Source organism: Strix aluco, chromosome 2 (assembly GCF_031877795.1).
Source record: "Strix aluco isolate bStrAlu1 chromosome 2, bStrAlu1.hap1, whole genome shotgun sequence".
Lineage (NCBI taxonomy): Eukaryota > Metazoa > Chordata > Aves > Strigiformes > Strigidae > Strix > Strix aluco.
The window spans coordinates 118,281,658-118,301,918 of NC_133932.1; the positions used below are offsets into that span (position 1 = coordinate 118,281,658).

The following is a 20,261-nucleotide window of genomic DNA, read 5'->3' on the forward strand; positions in this document are numbered from 1 at the left end:
TTCGTTCCAAACACAGATGATTACAAAAAGAGATTGCGCTATTGAGAATCATAATATGGCAAAAATATCTGTGAACATGAATCTTAATACTTTCATTGATGAACTGTAACAATTTTCCCCCCAATAATGAATTTGGAAGAGAATCAAATACTGTGAGCCAGAGAAAGTCATTGTCATTTGTTTCAACACTATAAAATAACACAAAATATTTGTGGAGGTGCTCGTTTTGAAACCAGACTCCAAGTGGTGATGGGTAATGAAAATCACTGATTACTACCACTTCAACTTACATTAATGTGACACAATTGAGCCATTGGAAACTGGAAGTGATTGATTCTTGTACTGCCACACCAAAAGCTTGCTAAATTACTTAAACCTCACATTGCATATAATAGTATGTTTATCTTAATGTGACTTTTCTGAAAAATTTCAAGGTTCTTCAGCCACTTCAGCAGCGATTCTTGAATGTGATAAACCAAGAAAACTTTCAGCAGATCTGTCAGGAGGAGGAAGTGAAACAGGAAATCACTGCTACATTAGAAGCACTATGTGGCATTGCTGAGGCTACCCAGATTGATAACGTAGCAATTCTCTTCAATTTCCTAATGGACTTCCTTAATAATTGCATTGGATTAATGGAAGTATACAAAAACACACCAGAGACTGTTAATCTCATAATAGAAGTCTTTGTTGAAGTTGCACATAAACAGATTTGCTATCTTGGAGAGGTAAGTACAACCAGAAGAGAAAGGAGGGGAAAGAGGGTGTGTATGCACGCATACGTGTGTATACAGTGCTATCCCTTGAACAAAATAAAGTGTAGTGATTTTTAGATTCTATAGAGAAAGAAATGCTATATGGTCACATCTGTTAGAGGAATTCCTTTGTTTAAAAACATATACTGGCAAAGATTAAAAGCAGGACATCTAGACTGTTCTTATACTAATAAACCACAATTCATCACTGGTCTAACTCTATGCATGGGTGGTAAAAGAGTGCAGACTGTGCTGACTACTTTTTTTAACTATATCAGACTTCTCTGAAAGCTAGTCTAGGAGAATTACAGCACTGTTTTATGTGACAAATGCATACTGTAAAGATGCTGCCTTTGTCCTAAACAAGGCATGAAGAGATACCAAAAAGTTAATGGGTAAAATTGAGTCAGTGCAGTACATTTATATCTTTGCAACGTTGGCTAATTTTGCTTTTGCATCTAGAAGAGTTCCCGCCTTTTCCAAACTGGGTATACGCAGTGTATTGTGGCTCCAGACTTTGATAGCTGAAGTGAGTTCCTGATGGATTTTGTTGGTAATCTAGTTTGTGAGATAGTGAGATGTGTCAGCCTGTCCCAAGCCACTCTTGCACTCGTCTTTTTTTTTTTTAAGAATGAGGAATTGATAAAAGTAATGTTCTGCTGTTTCAATCAGTAGCACATCAATATATGGCTATAAGTGTTCCTGTTGTTTAAGGTGTGCAGTTGTTACAAAAAGTGGTTAAATAACTGAAATAAAAACCTTGAGGTATCATCAACCAAGTAACGCCATCTTAAAACAAAGTGTGTCACTTTTAGCATATGGAAGTTTTCTTATTATCTAACCTTGGTTTATAGGCCAAAGCCATGAACTTGTATGAGGCCTGCCTAACTCTGCTCCAGGTGTATTCCAAGAATAATCTAGGTCGACAACGGATAGATGTTACAGCAGAAGAAGACCAGTACCAGGATCTCCTTCTTATTATGGAGCTTCTCACTAATCTTCTATCAAAAGAATTCATAGATTTCAGTGATACAGGTATGAAGGAACTGGTAATTGCTGAACCATAACTTGTGTTCTAAACTGTAAAAACCATTGTGGGGCATGCATTCAATCCACGTAAAGTGAAAACTTAGTAAAGGCTTGATTAGATCAGGATATGGACATTACTATTTAATATGCCAGTAGCAAAGGAAGGACTTTTTACAGTTTTCTAGCATCTGAAATTATTATTGCTGACATCAAATAAATAGGGCGTGTATGAAACAGCTTGAAATCTGAATGTTGCAAGTCTGAACATGTAGCAACAGCAGTTTTCTAACAAAAAACCCATAGAGAAGTGAGAATAGTAAATTACTGCAAAATACTTACCATGAAATTAAGGTTTAACCTAACTAATGCCCAGAGATCAAATGTATTGAAAGCTCTCTGCATACTGTTTCTAACTCAGTGCAGAAATTATAAAAGTAAGGTCACTGCCAGTGGATGGGAAATGTAGGTCTTACTGGAGAAAACTTGACAACGTCTAAACTACAGAATGAACTCTCCCATTTTTTTTCTCCTTGTGTTTCTAAAATATATATAAACATATGTAAATATATATAATATATAAAGTATAGAAATGCAGTAATATTTTGCTCACTATCTGTTTATGTGTGCAGGCATGAAGCAGCTATCACTAGAAACAAATGCAATGTTCTGTAATGGAAGGGAGGCCTCAGAGTATCTGAAGTGTTCTGTTTTAGCATGCCATCTGGTACATGTGATTATGAAATGCTTAGTCCTAATGAATATAAATATAGAGTGATGTGGCAGCCTCCACTCACTAAGTTTCTATTTTAATACAGTGCCTCATGTTTTTGTTTGGGGAGAGGGGAATAGTCCTATTTTTAAGAATGTCTTTATAATAAAGAAATCAGACTCTTCCTTCAATATGTTTAATGCTTCTTTTATGGAAAACATTTTTTGTCTTTTCTACAGATGAAGTATTTAGAGGACATGAGCCTGGGCAAGCTACAAATAGATCTGTATCAGCAGCAGATGTTGTCTTATATGGGGTTAATCTAGTTCTGCCTCTAATGTCCCAGGATCTGTTGAAAGTAAGTATATTTTTACATGTAGCTGCTAGAATATGAAAGCTTTATAGTAGTGAATTCCCAGAATTCATTTCTATATGCATTCCACCTTCTTAAGTTGAATTTTCTGGGCTTTTAAAAATGTAAATAACTGTTCCGTAGTTCTAGATACTGTTTGAAATGAAATGTTGTAAGCTGAGAAAATGTGTATTTGAAGGGCCTAAACAAAAGGTTTTTTCTTTTAGAACTGAGTCCATGCAGGTCAACAGTTGGCCAAACCTGAAATGTGACTTGTGGAATCCTTTTTGTGATTAGTGTCAGGAGAGTGATAGGAAGCATAAACAGTGATATTAGCATAAAAAATAAAAAAAAAAAAAGGGAGCAAGTAGTAATTCTTTAATTATTTTCACAATACAGCTGGCTTTCATATCAGAGACATCAGCAGCTTGTCAGCAGAACAGTGAAATATGAATCAGTGGAATGGCAGTATTTCATTGGGTTGCACTGTGTTAATGTTTTACTTTGAATCAGGAGACACTTCTGAAGTATATCTCAGTCGTCCCCTCTTAACATCATTTCTCATCTGGTAGTGCTTGCTGAGCATGAGAGCTACATCTATTTTAGATGAAACTGAGTCAAAGGAGGTACCCTAGGAGCCCCTCTATTGTGCTCCAGATGCTTGTGAGGCTTTTACCCCACAAGACTAGACTTGCTCATGTCTGAAGTAAAACTCCTTGAATTTGTATAGCGCAGATACCAGACTCCCACCATCAACTGTTTAGCTTTAGTAATCTTTTTTATTGTGCCACAGTGTTTACTAATAAAGTTGTAGCCATTCTAATGACTCTGAGGTTGTCTACTGAAATTGTGTTCTTCAGTGGAAAGCATCAGTCCCGTCTTTTTGTACAGATGGAAATTGTCAGAATAGAGTTATGTGATTGATGCTAAAATTACCATGTTTTTCTTTTGACAGTTTCCATCCCTGTGTAATCAATATTACAAATTAATCACTTTCATCTGTGAGATATTCCCTGAGAAAATTCCACAACTTCCAGAGGACCTCTTTAAGAGCCTAATGTACTCACTGGAGTTAGGGATGTCATCGTATCCTTTATAGAGCTTGGGAGTGTTTAAAAATCTGAGTTGCTTTTATAAGGACCTGTTAAAAATGATTTTTTTTTTGTCCTTTTCCATCAATGTCTGTGTCTATGATTATATATTGGTAACTGACTCTTACTCTCTGCTCTCTGGTGATTTGAGAGTTTCACTGTAGTGTCTACTGAGATTCTAGTATTAGCTGAATTGCCTCTGACTTGTGTTGCTTGAACACAGCCTTTAAGTGGTTTAGCATGTAAGCTTTTTCTGGCAGCCATTCCTGCCTCCTCCATTACTTCATTTCAGAGTGTGTAACTTCATAAGCCTTCAGCTGGTATCCCAAAGCCATTCCTGAATTAGTTTCTCAGCTGGTAATACAAAACATTGCTGCTGTTCTACTGGGCTGGCTCCAGAGCATTTCCTGTCAGGGTGCCAATGGGCTCTCCCTCTCATAATGGGAGTACCATTTTCACTAATCTGTGGCACGTGTCAGAAACAGATGAGCTTGACCATAAGGGACTCTTTCTGAAAATGTTATGTCAGAGAGGGTTATGTTACCTTAGGGCGAGTAGCTAGTAAAAGAAGGCAATGAATTTGGAATTCTTTTCTCCCCTTTTTATAACAGCTTTATAGTAAAAAGAAATCTTGGAACATTACAAGCATTTAAAACATTTTCTAGTGACACAGCTGGGAAGTTTTACCACAATTTAATTGAAATCTGACTTTGATCTTTAACACCCATTATCAGAATGAGTTCAGAGGTTTGCCAGCTCTGTCTGGAGGCTGTAACACCATTAGCAGAACAGTGTGCAAAAGCACAAGAAACAGATTCAACCCTTTTTCTAGCAACAAGGCACTTTCTTAAGGTAAGGCATCTGCGTTTCGTGTTACCTTGGTTTTTTTGCATACAGGTAGCATCGAGATGCCAAACAGTGATCACATCTGACCAGGTTAATCAGAATCACACATACAGTAAGAAACAGCCTGTTACCTAAAAAACTGGTAGTTTAAGAAGAAAGAGAGCATGAACGACTGGAGACGTTGGACTTAGAGTACAAAGGAGGATGGAGGTGTAGAGAGAGGAAATTACTTACGGCCAATCAACAAAAGACCTGAGCCTCTTGGAATGCAATTTATATTTATCCATGCTCTGCACATGAGCTCTAGAATGAACCTGATTGACAATTTTAGCAGTTATGCTTACTGTGAAATAGAAAGTTTCCAGAATTGTGTGAACTGGAGGCTGGGTAGAGTACTAAAACAAGAGGCAGAAAAAAGAGCATAGTTGGGAACTAGAAAGAAAATGCTGTCATTTATTCGATGCATCCACTGAATTATGCATTTTCTTAATCCATTATCATATTTAGTACTCTCATTTTAGGACCATCCACTCTATCTCATTGAATTTTGGAGTGACCTGGTGGCAACCAGGTTCTTGCTAATTGGGAACAAAGTACTTGTGGAATTTGTGTGCGTGTCTTCTGATTTTGTAAAGACTTCAGTTTTCCTTAAGACGTCTTTTCTTATCAAACTGACATTTGAACTTCTGGGGATTGCTCATTAAAAGCATGCATCAGCCAAGCTGAGAGAATGAGAAACATGTTAAATAATTTTGTCTTTATATTTCTTCAATGTTAACCTAGCTTTCTGCCTTTTCTCTAAATTTCCACTTAAAATTATAATACTGTTCTTATTAATCTGTTCCTGTTTGGCTTTTTGTGAGCTGTAGGAGTCTCCAAAACTTGAGGAAAAGTTTCCTTGCTTTATTTTGGAAGAGCAAAGGCTTTTTTCATTATTTCTCTGGCATATCTGCAGCTGTTGGAGAAAAATAAGAGATGCCATTTCTCTCTGAAGAACACATACAAATCAACAACAGGTTTAAATGCATTGAGATGTGAATTTGTGCTGTTAAGCCAAGACTTGACTTCTAAAAGAACCTGGCTTTCCAATTACTGATACCTAGATTATTTTTTTTTAAAGCAACAAAACAAGCAACAACCTTGGTTTTTTGTAAATACATATTATTGCTATTATCAGAAGTGAAGATGAGGTTCAGCACAAATGTTGGTAAAGTAGAAGGTTAAGTTTACGCCTCCGTAACTACTTCTGTTTTGTGATTTCAGATGGTCTTTGATATGCTGGTACTTCAGAAGCACAATACAGAAATGACAACTGCAGCAGGTGAAGCATTCTACACACTAGTGTGTTTGCATCAGGTATGGCATTGAGACACCTACATCCTGAACACCAGTCATTTATTAAATGAGAGTGGTTAGCTACTGTGTGTCTGGCAAATCACAGAATCATTCCAGTTGGAAGGGACCCTCAGGAGGTCTGTAGACCAACCTCTTGCTCAAAGTGAGGTCAACAGTGAATTCAGATCAGGTTGCTCAGGACTTTCCAGCTGTGTCTTGAAAACCTCCAAGATGGATATTCCAAAGCCTCTCTGAGCAGCCTGTTGAATGCTTTATTATCCTTACAATTCATGTGCTTTCAGTACCTGCCAGACAGTCTTGGTGGCCCACCACTGGACTCATTCAAGTTCATCAATATCCTTCTTGAGTTAAGGAGTCCAAGACTGGACACAGTATTTCACATATAATCTAACACGTGCTGTGTAAAGACAAATAATAAATACAGCCCAGTATGCTGCTAGTGTTCATTGCTGACAAGGCACGCTGCTGGCTTCCTTAGCCTGCTATCCACCAGGACCTTCAGGTCCTTTATTCAGCAGAATTGCTCCCCAGCCTGTCAGTTCCCAGTCTGTATAGTTGCAGGGGGTTAGTCTGTTTCAGCAGGACTTTGCATTTGTCCTTGCTGAATTTCATGATGTTCCTGTCAGTTCATTCCTCCAGCCTGACTAGATGTCTCTGAATGTCAGTCCTGCCCTTGAATGCACTGGCTGCACTCCCCAGTTTGGTTTCATCCACAGATTGAGGAGAATGCATTTCCTCTCCTCCTCCAGGTCACTGACTAAAATATTTAATAGGACAAAGCCCGGATGAGAGCTCTCAGTGTCACTTGTAACCAGCTTCCAGGTGGAATATGAGCCGTTAACCACTATCCTTTAGAGACTGATGATACAGGTGTGTTTTCACCCATGTAGTAGGCCACCCATCTAGACAATAAAAATCTCAGCTTGGTTACAAGGATGCTGTGCAAGACTGCTAAAGACTTGCTAACATCAGGCAGCCACCACTCTCTGCTCATCCACAGATGTAGTCATTTCATCACAGAAGACAGTCGGGTTGGTAAAGCATGCTTTACTCTTGGCAAATCCACACTGACTGTTCTCAATCCCTTTCACTTTCACGTGCCTAGAGATAGCTTCCAGGAGTACTTGCTTCATGATTTTCTTAGTCATTCAAAGATGATAGAGAGCAGCCTTGTAATGACATGAGCTGACTTTCTGAACCCTTGGATGGATTCGGTCAGGTCTCACGAGCTTGTATGCATCAAGATTTCTCAAGAGATCTCTGGGTTGATCCTCTTCACTACTGGTAGTTCGTCTCCTCCTTGAACCCTGTCTCTAGTCATAGAGGTCTGGGAAAACCTGCCAGTCAATACCAAGGCAAAGAACGCATTGAGTATTTCAGCCTCATCTTTTGTCTGTTATCACTAAATCACCTGCTCCATTTAGCAGCAGGACCCACATTTTCCCTGTTCCTTCTTTTACTGTTAATGTACTGGTGGAAGCTGCTCTTGTTGCCCTTAATATCCCTTGCCAAATTTAGCTTTAGCCGAACTTTGCTTTTCTGTCATTGTTCTTGTCCAGACGATGTTTCTGTTTTCCTCCTTTGTAGCTGTCCTGCATGTGTCCTCCTTGCACTGGAGTTCAGTCCTGAACTTCCTGCTTAGCTGGGTCCGTGTCCTGACATGTTTATATTGTTTTCTTCAGTATCTGGACAGGCCATTCTTGTGGTTGGAGGAGGTTGTCCTTAAAGACCTGTCAGCTCTCCTGAGCAACTTTCATCTTCAGAGCTCTCTTCCACAAGATCCCACCCACCAGACTCCTGAATAAGCTGACATCTGCTCTTGTGATGTCCAGTGTCTGTACTCAGCCACCCTCTTTCCTCGCTCTCCTAAGGATCCTGAACTCCACTATTTCATGATCACTGTAGCCAAGGTTGCCATTAATTACCACATCCCTGACCAGCTCTTCCTAGTTGTGAGTAGCAGATGCAGTCACCCCTGGGTGACCTGTCTGGCATTTGAACAAATGTCAGGGAGATAATCTCTCCTAAGTCTGATCTGGAAACTTCCTCAAGTTGCTTGAAGATGACTCAGCTCACTACTCACCCTGTTTTGGTGATTTGTACAAGCTCCCACCATGATGTCCTCTTTACCACCTCTCCTCTGATCATGACTCATAAGCACTCAAATAGATTGTTGCCTAGTCCATGGAAAAGCATCCTGAATTTGAGCTGTCCTTTCACATAAATGGCAATCTTCTGTCCTCTTCTTCCCTGAAGAGCTCTAAAGAGCCTCCATCTGTCCATCGGGGCACTCCAGCCATGCCACCTGTCCCTCCGCATCTCAGTGCCTGCAGGGTTGCAGCTCTGCATCTGCATCTGGAGCTCCAGCTCTTCCTGTTTGTTTCCAAAGCTGAATGCATTTCTGCAGACATTTGAGGCTGGCCTCCTTTCAACCTGTTTCCTCCTTCCTGATGAGTGCTCTTAAACCCATCGCACTTCCTTGCATCCTCACTACTCTTGGTATCTGTCTCTTCACTTATCTACAACCCCCAATGTGCCCTTTAAAGCCCTTCCTGCCAGGTTGGCAAGCGTTCGGCAAAGGTGGTCCCAAGCCACTTTGTCATATGGATCCTCTCTCTTGTTAGCAGCCCTCATCCCTCAAGGAGGGACTCATGATCATGTAAGACAAAAAGACCCTGCGACACCATTCACAGGTGGCAACTTCATGTTGTGTCTACCCCCACCCAAGCCCTTCACCAGCAGAATTGAGGGGAGTGCCATTCTGGCTCCCGTGTCCTTCACCCTTGCTCCCAGAGTTCAGTAGTCACTCTGGACTTGCTCCAGGTGCCCCTTGGCAGTGTCCTTTTAGTGATGTTTAACATGTTTCTTTGTCTTTTGTTTCTGTCCAAGTAAGCACGAGAGTAAGTAGAAAACTCTTGGAAAGGAATCTAAGCTCTCTGTCCCAGGGAAGGGAATCTAGAAAAGGGAAAACCTGCGGGAGGAGATGGTTGGTATGGCACGCCGAACACAAAGCAGGCGTGAAGAAAGAGAAGAGTAGTTTGCAGGAGTAAGCCTGTGCTAAGAAAGAGCCAAAAGGCACTTTGCAGGGTGTGCATTAAAGTTTTCTTCTTACTCTGCACTGCAAAGCACTTACCTAGCTCTAAAGGCTTCTTTAGCTTTACTAAAAATCCTGGTCTGATTGAAGGGCTTTAATCTGGCTGGTTTAGAGGTAGGTGAAAGGCTGCGAGTCCATAGTCATGTCTGGTACACACTAGTCAGTGAAACTGGGTAAGAAGTGAAGAGGTACTGATAGTTTCCTGTCACAGCTTTGATTCTGGATTTTGTCCTGATGAGAGAAGTTACATATGTTGTATCTTTTTTTTTTAAAGTTAATAAGATTCTTGTTTATTTAACAGGCTGAATATTCAGAGCTAGTTGAAACATTGCTATCAACTCAACAAGATCCAGTAATTTACCAGCGGTTAGCAGATGCCTTCAACAAGCTTACTGCAAGCAGCACTCCTCCTACACTGGACCGTAAGCAGAAGATGGCCTTCTTAAAGAGTTTAGAAGAATTTATGGCAAATGTTGGTGGACTTCTCTGTGTAAAATAAACAACAAAACTCTATGCCTAATTTAGACCCTTTCTGCAAAATGCACTGAGAAATGCTGAATGCTGACTAAATCTTGTACCTGTCTCTGGGTTCTTTGCAGCCATCTCAGATTCTAGAGAGCCTGGAAGTTTGAACATAACACAATGGAATAGGAGAGGTCAACTTTGAATCAGCTTCTGCTATTATGTGTTAGCTGCAATCTGTCATACTTGTGTGTGGGAGAGAATGAACAGAAAATTTGAATTTAAATTTTTTCCATATATGTGCAAACAGATATGGGCACAATGAAAAATAAATGCAGTGCCTTTCCCCCTGCACTGGTTTAAAATATGAGTGGCTGGATAAGCGTACAGATTTCTTTTCTACCCAAAATCACATTAGAGTGTGATGCAGATACATATAAAGCTCTAAACAGTTTAGCTGATTTTAAGCTTTATTTTTCCTCTCTTAAAGTTTCTGTTTGTGTTCCAATGAGGAAGAAAAACCAAATGGTATTTTAACTTGTGTTTAGTTCTGGTTTTCTACATCAACTTGACATTGTATGTTTAATGCAATGCAGGTTTTTACATTATGTTCTGCTGCCTAAAGTTCGGATTAAAAAAAGGTGTATATTTTTGTTCCCCTAAAATGAACTTTAGGAACTGTAGCCATTTCATTGCCTTAATTTAAAAGAAAAAAAAAAAAGCTCATATACTTTAGATAAGAAACTTAAGGCAAGATTTGACTCTTCAGAGTTGGTTTAGGGTGTTGGCATTAAGCTGCTGTGTACCTGTTGCAGCCCTTCATGTTGACGTATCATTTTGGAATGAGTGTCTAATGGAAGGTTCATGTGTAGTTTTACTTTCAGTATCTGTTTTGATTCATACCCGGGTTGCACGCAACTGCAATGTATTTCTACACTGAACTGTTTGCTTAAGCAATAACAACTCAAAAAGTGTGAATTACTGGCAAACTTTTTAAAGTTGGGGCATTAGCTAAAAAAATTATGCTAGGACAGGGGTGTCAAACCCTTTTACTCAAGGGCCAATTGGGATGTGTAGTGCTGTGGGGGATTTTTGGTTTTGCTGAATCTAGCTCCACTTCTGCAGAGCCCTCCCAGCTGCTCTGCTCTTGCTCGGTTTTTTATATCAAGCACTTTAGCTATTATGACAGCAGAATATAGTGCCCTGAGTATAGTGGACCAACAAGGGAGAGCAGCACATGAATGCAGAAGCAAGGCCTGCTTTGTTTCTACTCATGAGCCAGAGAAAACTAAAGCAAACACAAATGCTGCATGTCTAGTAAAACTTATTTTTGTGGAAATACATGGAGGCAGAAGTGGGCCCTTTTGGTTTAAGACCTCTGCTAGATTATGCTGTTAAATATTTCCCACATGTTTTTAAAATTTATATAAAATGTACAGTATACACCTTTACATGGCTATGTATAGCATCATGTTTGCAACTCTGTGCCATTCTTCAGCTATTCATCTCAAAATTAGTCACAATAGCCAGAATTTTTAAAAGACATAAATCTGTAATACTGTGCTGTAAGTGATCTAAAGCTTTTTTATTTTTTAGTTAAATCCATACCTGTTTCAATCATGGATCCACAAGGCCAAAAATGCCATCTCTTCATTATACTTTTCTCTTTTAATTTATGTGAAAACTGGGCTAGGGCAGATTTACACGTTAAAAAGTGACCATAAAACTTGTTAGATAATGTACCTTCCCAGCTAGTATTTTATTTCTAAGGTAATTTGCATAGTATTTTACAACAGGGGTGTTGCTCTCATTTTTTTTTCTTGAAACTCTAATGCTTTTCTTTAAAAGATTTCTTGACTGTGCACTTGCACAAAAGATAATGGTCCCAGCACATCCTTCTGTTTTTAAGGTGTTCTGATGGCTGGTTTTTTTATTTAATTTGTCTGGGTTTTGCTATGTTTTTGAAACTGCTTCTGAAATTTCTCTGAGTTTGTACATTGGATAGGGCAGCAGTTTTGAAACCTCTTTTTTCAGATGAAGGGCATTAAAGCCTGGGAACATAAGCAGCTGTAGGAGCTGCTAGTTTGTCATGATGTGCTCGTTGTCAAATATCTAGGCCAAAGCCTTCAAAGAGATCATAGCAAATACTTTCAAATTTTTTGGATCTGAATGAATAACTGATATACTCAGTCATTGTTTCTTTTATAACTAGCTCTGTCACTATCATTTTATTTAATCCTAAAGCTGGCTCACTATTTAAAAATTATTTATTTAACATTTTGAAATTCTCTTGCATATTGATGAATGGGAGCACAAATTGAGTTAGCATTCAGGACAAAGTCATGTGCATACCCATTACTTTTCTTATCAGGCCCGTTGTGTTGTAACAAGCAGAGACACGCAGCATCTTTTGACTATCAAGACTTACTAAAGTATGAATGCTTACTTTCAAAGGCTAGTTTTGAAGGTTGCTTAAAACTTTCCTTTGCCCTTCATTTAAAATTAATATTATATATTAAAGGAAAACTGTCCTAGTATGGTTTTTTGGTAATTTTCCTGTTTGATGTTATGCTAGACAACATTCTTGCTTTCTTGTTTCTTAATTTTTCTTCCATTCTCATATATACAACAGGGATCTTTCATGCCATTTTATGTTCCTTTAGAGCAAATGCTAAGATGTCTCTGCTTAGTGACATCCATAAAATTGTTGAAAAAGGTTCTGGGAATAAGTTTTATTAATTCATACTCCTGCTGGCTAGGTGCCTGCTTCTACCTAAACTATTTGGCTTCTATATCCCTTCAAAAAAAAAAAAAAATCCTTCAGTGATCTTCTACACATCCAGTTGCTGTAAATCTAGATGCAAAAGCTCATTCAAGTCCATAGGAGAGACTCATAGATCATTTTTAGTGAACATTGAGAGTTGGCTCTACATAAGTGTTCTGAAATCTTTATAGCATCACTGCATTGATTTTCCATTCACTGTGTGAAGTGAATAATGGTTCTAAAAATGCACCTGTTTTTTGAAGAAAAAAAAACGCAACTCAAACTGAATTGTAAATGCTGCGTGATATAATTGTAACAAATATATTTGTCTAGACTTCTTTTGCTAGAACAATTATTACTCCAGTGTTTTCATTCTGAGACTAGAAATCAGGTAGTTTCTTTCCCATTTTGCCAGCTCCTTCCCCATTGCAATAGCTAGTTCTAGTGCTGGCATAATGATTTTCTGTTGTTCAACCTGTAATTTTTGATGCTGGCGACCATGACCATCTAGTTGGGTCATAAAATTGAAGACCTTCTTGAAAGCACAGATACACATGGACAGGGAGAATTGGACTACTACTACATGAAAATTCTACTTTCGTGTGCATTTATGCCTTAATTATCTTCACTGAATTACTGTCAGAATCTGCTACTTATTGCCCAGAGGTTTGTGTTTCACTGTTTAGTGATAAAGGGCTCACCATTTTCCTCAGGAACGAGAAACTTGTTTTCTCAGCATGTCCAAATCCTACTAGTTGAAAGAGAGGGGGTTTGAATCAGAGTCATCTCTTTGATAGTGCATAGCACTCACTGAAGCCCCAGTGTTTATCTGGGTAAATCCCTTTATATCTAAGCCATGTAGTTCTAGAAAATAAGCTTGCTCAAAGCAGTCAGTTGTCCATTTAAAATCTAATTCTTTAAAAGGTAAAGCAAATTCTAATTTATGATCTGTAAAACTATTCAAAAATAAAAATTGCAGCATTTTTCTTGTAAAACACTTCAAGTAATTTCAGTTTTGGTTAAATAATTACATAAGAAGGGGTGTTTTTATGGAAGTAGCTTGATGAATATAAGCGCAGGAGTAGGAGCCAGGCTCCTCTAATTTTGTATCAGTTTTTCCACTGGATCCTCTGTGGCCATTGGCAAGTCGCTAGAACTGTGTTGTTTAAAATAGCGATAATATCTACCTACCTCACAGGGATGTTGTGAGGATTAGCTTATGCCTATAAAATGCATTGAGGATCTGAGATGCTATGTAAATATTAAATATTTTAATTTTAGTTTTGTGAGGTGTAAGATTTACTGTAATGAAAACAGAAGATTTTCATAATTATAAAGCCCAGTAGAGGCAGCAGTGGTACAGTATTCCCTAAGACTGGTCTACTGCAGTACAGTAATGCTTGCTGTAAATTGTAGTTATTTCAATTACAGCCAATTGAAATGGTGGCTTCTTAGATAAGATTCCCCACCAGTGTGCCTCGGTTCTGGTCTACATAGTGAGAGGACAGTTGTTAGTTATTCAGGCTTTGATGCCTCTACTTACGACAAGTGCCACTTGTGGTGGTAGGGTGTTTGGTTTGGTTTGGTTTTGATTTTTTTACACTTTTCTGCAAGGAACAAACACCACTAATTTCTCCCGTATCTGTTCTAGTTGCTCAGTATAACCAAAGCCTAATGATAACAATTAAAACTTAAAGAGCCAGCCCTGCCTCCCCTGTAAATTTGGGTTTAATATGAGTAGATTGTGCCCTCTTTGCAGTAAGTGAGATTAATGCTTTCTAGCACTAATCATGAAGCAAATCATGAGTGTGATTTGCTCTAGAGCTGTAAGCTCTCAGCTTTCTTACAAAACCCTTTTTTCATTATGAGATTTCTTGGGGCCCTAGCAACTGAGAAATAAGATATTCCTGGCTTTCCCTTCTCCTCAGTGAATTTAAGTAGATTCTGCTTTTTCATTCCTTCTCTTTCCCTATCCTGCTCTTTCTGTCCTTTTAAGCCATTCTTATAAAAGATTTGGAAGACCCTTCCAATCTCAAGGGAAAGCTGTTATCCATGTGATTTTTCCAGTCTATTACAGCTTGATACTTGAAATTGATAAAATCCTTTCTAATAGCATTCCCCAGCACATTTCAATCTCCCATTGAACCATTCTAGAGTTTATAATTAGGAAAAAAATATTATCCTCTTTTATTTGTTCCGTTTGTGCAAAATAAGGAACCTCCATGCAGTGAACATGCAGTTTCAAGGCAATAAATGCTAGTACTGCTGTTGGTCAAGTGTGTAAATATTTTAAATGTATAATTCAGTACTATGTTGAGTTTATATATTAAAAACACAGGGATTGAAGTGCTAGTTGATTTCAAGTTATTGTTTTACCTGTACAGTTGAAGACGAGAAGTTGCATAGAAATATTTCACGATTTGTTGCAATAAGACTTGGGAAATGGCTGTGTAATCAAGCCTTATCACAACTGAATTTTCAATTTTGAAATGAACACTTTGTGTACTTTTAAGATGCATAAGCAGGAGGAGGATAAAATTGTTTTCCACTAAAGACTTTTATTATTTTGTTTTGGCCATGTGTGATTTGTGTGTATTCTTGTTTAATATTTTTCTAAAATCTCACCTGTGTTGAATCCCTGAAATAGCATTTGTTATACCTCCTTACAGTAGAAACAAAAATAGGAACATTGTGAAACCTCAGGCTACACATTGTGCTCTTTGGCTACTGTGAATGCACAGTAATTCAGTTAAGTTGATGGGGTAACTTTAATTTACATCACTGAAGGTATGAGTTTGTCCATCAACAGAAAAAAAAGTGATTAGATGTGCAGCAGGAGGATCTCACACTGGACTACAGTTACCATAAGTGGCTGTGAATATAAAATCAATCTTTTCCCTCACCCTCCAAAAAAAGTTTAATGGTGACTTTTCAGGTCACTATTGTTGGTGGTGTTTGTCTACCCAGAAGGAATACTGATTTCTGGGTCTTGAAATTTTTTTGGTGTAGATTTAATCTAAACAGTTTCTGATGATATCTGGCATGGAAGTGTTCTCCAATCTCGTAATCTGTTCCCATGTAAGTGATTATCTGTTACTTGATGTATATCAGAAAAGTTCAGTTACAGGCAGCAGTTCCTAATGTGCTATAATACATTTGGATAAGCTACAACTATTTTTCTATTGTTCCACTCTTACTTTCATGCATTCACATCTTTTTTTTTTTTTAAAAAAAAAAAAGGGCGGGGGGGGGGGAGCAGAAAAAAGCTTCACAAATCCTGAAAGTAAAACTACGTGATAACTATGGTGGTAACAGCTTGCTATACGTCTTGGCTGTACGTATCGCTAGAATTTTACTGGTTTCAGAACTAAAATTATTGCAGTTATATATTTATATTGGCCTGGTTTAGTTCAGTGAATGTTTTGGTGAAGGACAGAAACATTTAAGGTAATTCTGAGGAAATCCCTGAAAGCAGCTGGTAAGATTAACAGCAGCAGCGTATCCAAGAGCCTTTCATGTAGAAAATGGAACTATTCTGCTTTACCTTAAATATGAGGTCTGGAATAAACTTGAATGATTTGGGTACAAAGCCTTTATTCACACTTGTTTGTGTAAGTGTATGCAAAACACATCAATTTTGCCTTTATGAAACTTACATTTGCTTCGGTCATGTGTGGTGGAGTTGGTGGTGGGTTTCTTCCTTCACTGATTTGCCATGTATGATGAGCAGAAAGGTAGGACAGCTCAACTTTCCAAGTGGAATTTGTCTGGCAGGTCAACTGAGGAGGAGATTGTACATGAACTGGAAGAGGGGAGGAGGAGAAGAAAGTAAAAAGTTTGCAACCTTATGTGGAGAAAAAAATAATTAAGGTAATCTGTAAGAAGAAAAAGAAATCCATAATACAAGTGTTATCCCATAAATCTGTATCATCCTGACAAGGATTAGTAAAAGTCTACCACTTCATCAACACATTTTTTTGGGGAAAAGAGAAAGTGCTATTTTGGAATTGTATGAAATGCAATACTATCAGTGTGGGTTTTGTTAATAATAAAATCTTTATTTTGGGAAACATTCCAGACAAATCTATGTCTCCGAAGAGAACATTGAAGTTACCCATTGTGACTGATAGAGAACTTATGACTAGTTTTTCTCCCTTCTATATTTGAATTTCATGGAACAACTTTTTTCACCTTAACATCTGTCAGATGTTTTTGGATTTGATTTTTCTGACACACTGTTGCCTTTGCAAGTTAGACTAAGGCAGAGCTTTGGGTGTGATGTACTTCTGGTTTTCTTCCCCTCTTTGTCTGGCCCACTGTTCACGGTTGCAAAGGTGTGAATGTTTGATTTGCTTTAACTTACTGCTTTGGATGATGCAGTTTGGGTTTGAGGCATATTCAAACCGCTTCCAATCTCTGTGTTTGGTGTTTACTGAATGAAAGTTGTCACTAGACTTCAAAACAAGTATTGATTTGAAAGCCTCATTCATAACTTGGTTTAAGTTGTCAGGACATTTGCTTTCATTTTAGAACTGCACCAATACTTCTAATGGTCTTTTGTTCATACAAATGATTGTTGTAACTCAGACAAAAAAACCCCAAAGCCAAAACCCCACCATCACACTGTGGAGTCTTTAGGAAAATCACTGATGTCCTCACATAAGATCAACACAACTTTGGGGAAAGCTTACATTCTTCTGCCACTTTAAGGAAAGACTGTTCTTCTGAAGTACTTTTTGCCTGCTTTTAGGCTGTTATGCACTTTCATGATTTCTTAACAAACTACTGTTAAAAATGTACTGTAACATGGATTTTGATAAGCGCACATGTATTTAAACAATTCACTCAGCCTCAGGAAAGCTGGAAAAATCAGATACCTGTTTTGTATCTTGGTTAAAATGTTTGTTACCTACATCCCTTAAGATGGCCAGATAACGTCTAGATCCTGTGAGTGTAACTATTTAAGATACCAGTATAGTCCATAAAAGGAGGACAGTGTAATTTTACTCTAGGGACTGAGAAAAATGGTGTCCTCCTCTTATTTTTCTTAGAGATATATAGTCTGAATTGGAGTTTCAAAAAACAGTGATAAACCCCATTACTGTTCAGGAAAAAAAAAATGTTTTCTTTCTTTAACGTTAGCTTATTTCTATTCCTTCTCCTTAAAAAGTGTGAAATAAGTGCAGAGGTATGTGTAGGAAAAACTGTAAAATCTGCTGCTGTACATAATGTTTGCTACTTGACTGCATTTTCTGTTCCACTTTAATTTTACTGGTTTTGCTAAATATATTTTATATATTTTCCTTCCTGCTTCTTGTGATGGCAGAGTGATTACATCTTGGGGGTGGGAGGAAGCAAAAACAACTGTGAGAAGGCTCTGGCCAGAAAATTCCATCAAGTTTGTATGTTAGTGTGTATCTCGGGATATTTTTTGAGAGAACAGCATAAATTGAGAGCAATATGGCATAATAAAATCAATGGGGGTATTAAAATGTATGAAGGATAGATGCTGGTAATTCTGTTTCAGGTGTTTTGGGTTAATTACTTCAAAAATCCATTTAAAATGTCAATACCACTAGGTGGTATTAAATGACTAGTAGTCACTTTACGTATTTTTCAGTCTGAAGACTGTAACCCTCTTTGTGGTCCCTGAATTACTTCCAAGGGATCCACAAAGCCAGGCAGAATAGAAAGAAGTCACTGTGATCATGTATCTCTGTAATGTTTCTAAGATTTGCATCTGCAATAGAGTTGGGAGTCTATAAACTGTTTGAGGCTGAAAACTTACTACTGTACTCGAATTAGAGAGCGACTGCAAGCTTTTAAGAGGCTGACTGATAGTCTGTCCTACCGCATGACCCAAGGTTGCAGGAAGCTGTGATGAGCCTGGCGGGCAGAGCCACCCCACGGGGCTCTAATGCATGTTTTATCCTGCATCTGTAGGAGAACAGCTCAGTATTGGAAGAAAAAGTGCAGTAAGCCTCTCTTGCAAAGATGAGATGTTGCAGGTTGTGCTGCAAGTATTTCCACTTTATTATTTTCCATCTTCAGAAGTAGGATTATGTTGACATTCACTAGAAGTAATCCTTGTATGGTTGTAAAGCATTGCGTGTTTGGCTGCCTTCCAAATGAACATCCAGTTGGTTTGCCAGCCCTAAAAATGTTGATATTTTGGGGGGAAAAAGCTATTAAATTTTTTAGACTGAATGGCAACAGCAGAGATTCTACAATTGGAATTTAATAATCTATTTTTGTTAGTTAAAACTGATTATACTTTTTCATATGGCTATGACTTTGTGCTACAGCAAGAGGACTGAAAAGTATAGGCTTCCTTTAATAAAGAAAAAATACAATAGACTATGAAAGAAAAACACCAAACCACAAAAGCCTTATGAGTAACACATTGCTATTACTTTCCAGGGTAGAACTATGTTTTTTAAAATGTTTCATGCTCTGTTCCTAATCTGGTCTGACAGAGTACTAGCAGACGTATTAGTACCTTAGCCCACTAGCAGTGGTCTATGCCACCAGTGTCACTGCTGTGTGGTATGGGTCTGTCAGTGAAAGGATAGGGGAGATAGCTTAACTAGAAATACCTTCCTGCAAAAAAGACTAGGAAACAATAAAACCTAATTATTTATAAGAAATTTCTTGCGGGGTGCACTTTACAAATGTGGTTTGTTTGTCCTCACATCCCAAAGAAATTGCATTGCAAGATATGACCTGTTTTCCTTCCTACAGGGTCACACAAGCTCCTCCTGAGCCTTCCTCCTAGAACAGTCTCGTAATGTGGATTCAAGCAGGGTCCTAAGCTGTCTGTTCGCTGCCAAGTAGTATCTGATATCATAACCTAAATAATTAATGTCACCCTGCCCCCCCCCCCCCCCCCCCCCCCAAGCCCCTGCACAGCCATGTGCCCTTAGGTGATCTCTGTAAGCCTCCTGACGAGGAGGGATCACTCGTCACAGGGGTGACTGTTGCTCTGAGAAATCTAGATGGAGAGTGTGTGTCTGCCCAGTCTCCTTTATCCTTCAGTTATCAGCCCTGTGAAGAACATTTTTCACATAAAATGCTTTACAAGCATGCATGAAATAGGAAAATTACTGAAGTGTCACTTCTTTGTAGAATCTAAACCAGATTTCTTACTGCACTTGGTAATATTATGCAGGTGTCAGGTAACTTGTCACTTTGCAACAATGCAGGGAAAAGGGTTTTTATTTTAATTTTAAATTACAGAATGAATGGATATGGGTGCACTCCACACAGGGCAATCTTCTATGCTGGGATGAAGACCTTTTTTGGCAAGACCTTTCAAAGACAAAGCAGGTAATGTACTGAATGCCAGATCCAGACTCCTTGGAAGTCTTTTAAAACTAAATGGAAACGCCCACGGTTCTATACTCTCATGCAAGGCCTTGTTTCTGAGTGCAAGAGAGAGGTAAAAGGTATGGGGATCTGAAGAAAAAATCAGCCTATCCCTACATCCTGTGGTGGCAAGGGAAATTGATTCTCTGCTGCCTACATAAGCTGTGCTGCAAAAATATTTTATGAGAATTTAGTATTTCTGTTGTCCAAGGAAATAGCTCTGCTCTGCTTGTAGGTGCTCAGTGCTGAGTGCAAGACTTTCTGTTCAGCCACAGGGAAGCGTTGCAGCAGATACATGTTCAACAGGTTGTAGGTAAAAATAGAAGTTTCTTATTCAACGCATTGCCAACAGAAACATCAAGCTCTGGAGAACGATAGAGTCTGCTGTTGGGTTGCTTATAAATATGATGAGCAACCTTCTAGGAGTTGGTTTATAGG

The 20,261-nt window shown here is 38.4% G+C and overlaps 1 protein-coding gene across 8 annotated transcripts in view; it reads left to right on the plus strand.

Annotated features, from left to right (window-relative positions):
- Nucleotides 1-17,762, plus strand: part of XPO4 (exportin 4) — an 86,106-nt gene extending 68,344 nt beyond the window's left edge. For 6 of the 8 annotated variants that reach the window (XM_074816040.1, XM_074816041.1, XM_074816042.1 and 3 more), the window contains 7 exons: nt 435-728; nt 1,610-1,790; nt 2,733-2,851; nt 3,801-3,931; nt 4,671-4,788; nt 6,046-6,138; nt 9,534-17,762. In XM_074816040.1, the coding sequence (XP_074672141.1) occupies nt 435-728; nt 1,610-1,790; nt 2,733-2,851; nt 3,801-3,931; nt 4,671-4,788; nt 6,046-6,138; nt 9,534-9,731 (1,134 nt within the window). In that variant the 3' untranslated portion in view covers nt 9,732-17,762. The remainder of the gene's footprint in view (nt 1-434; nt 729-1,609; nt 1,791-2,732; nt 2,852-3,800; nt 3,932-4,670; nt 4,789-6,045; nt 6,139-9,533) is intronic. The other 2 variants (XR_012622105.1, XM_074816046.1) reach the window with 2 other exon arrangements.
- Nucleotides 17,763-20,261: the final 2,499 nt, after the last annotated feature.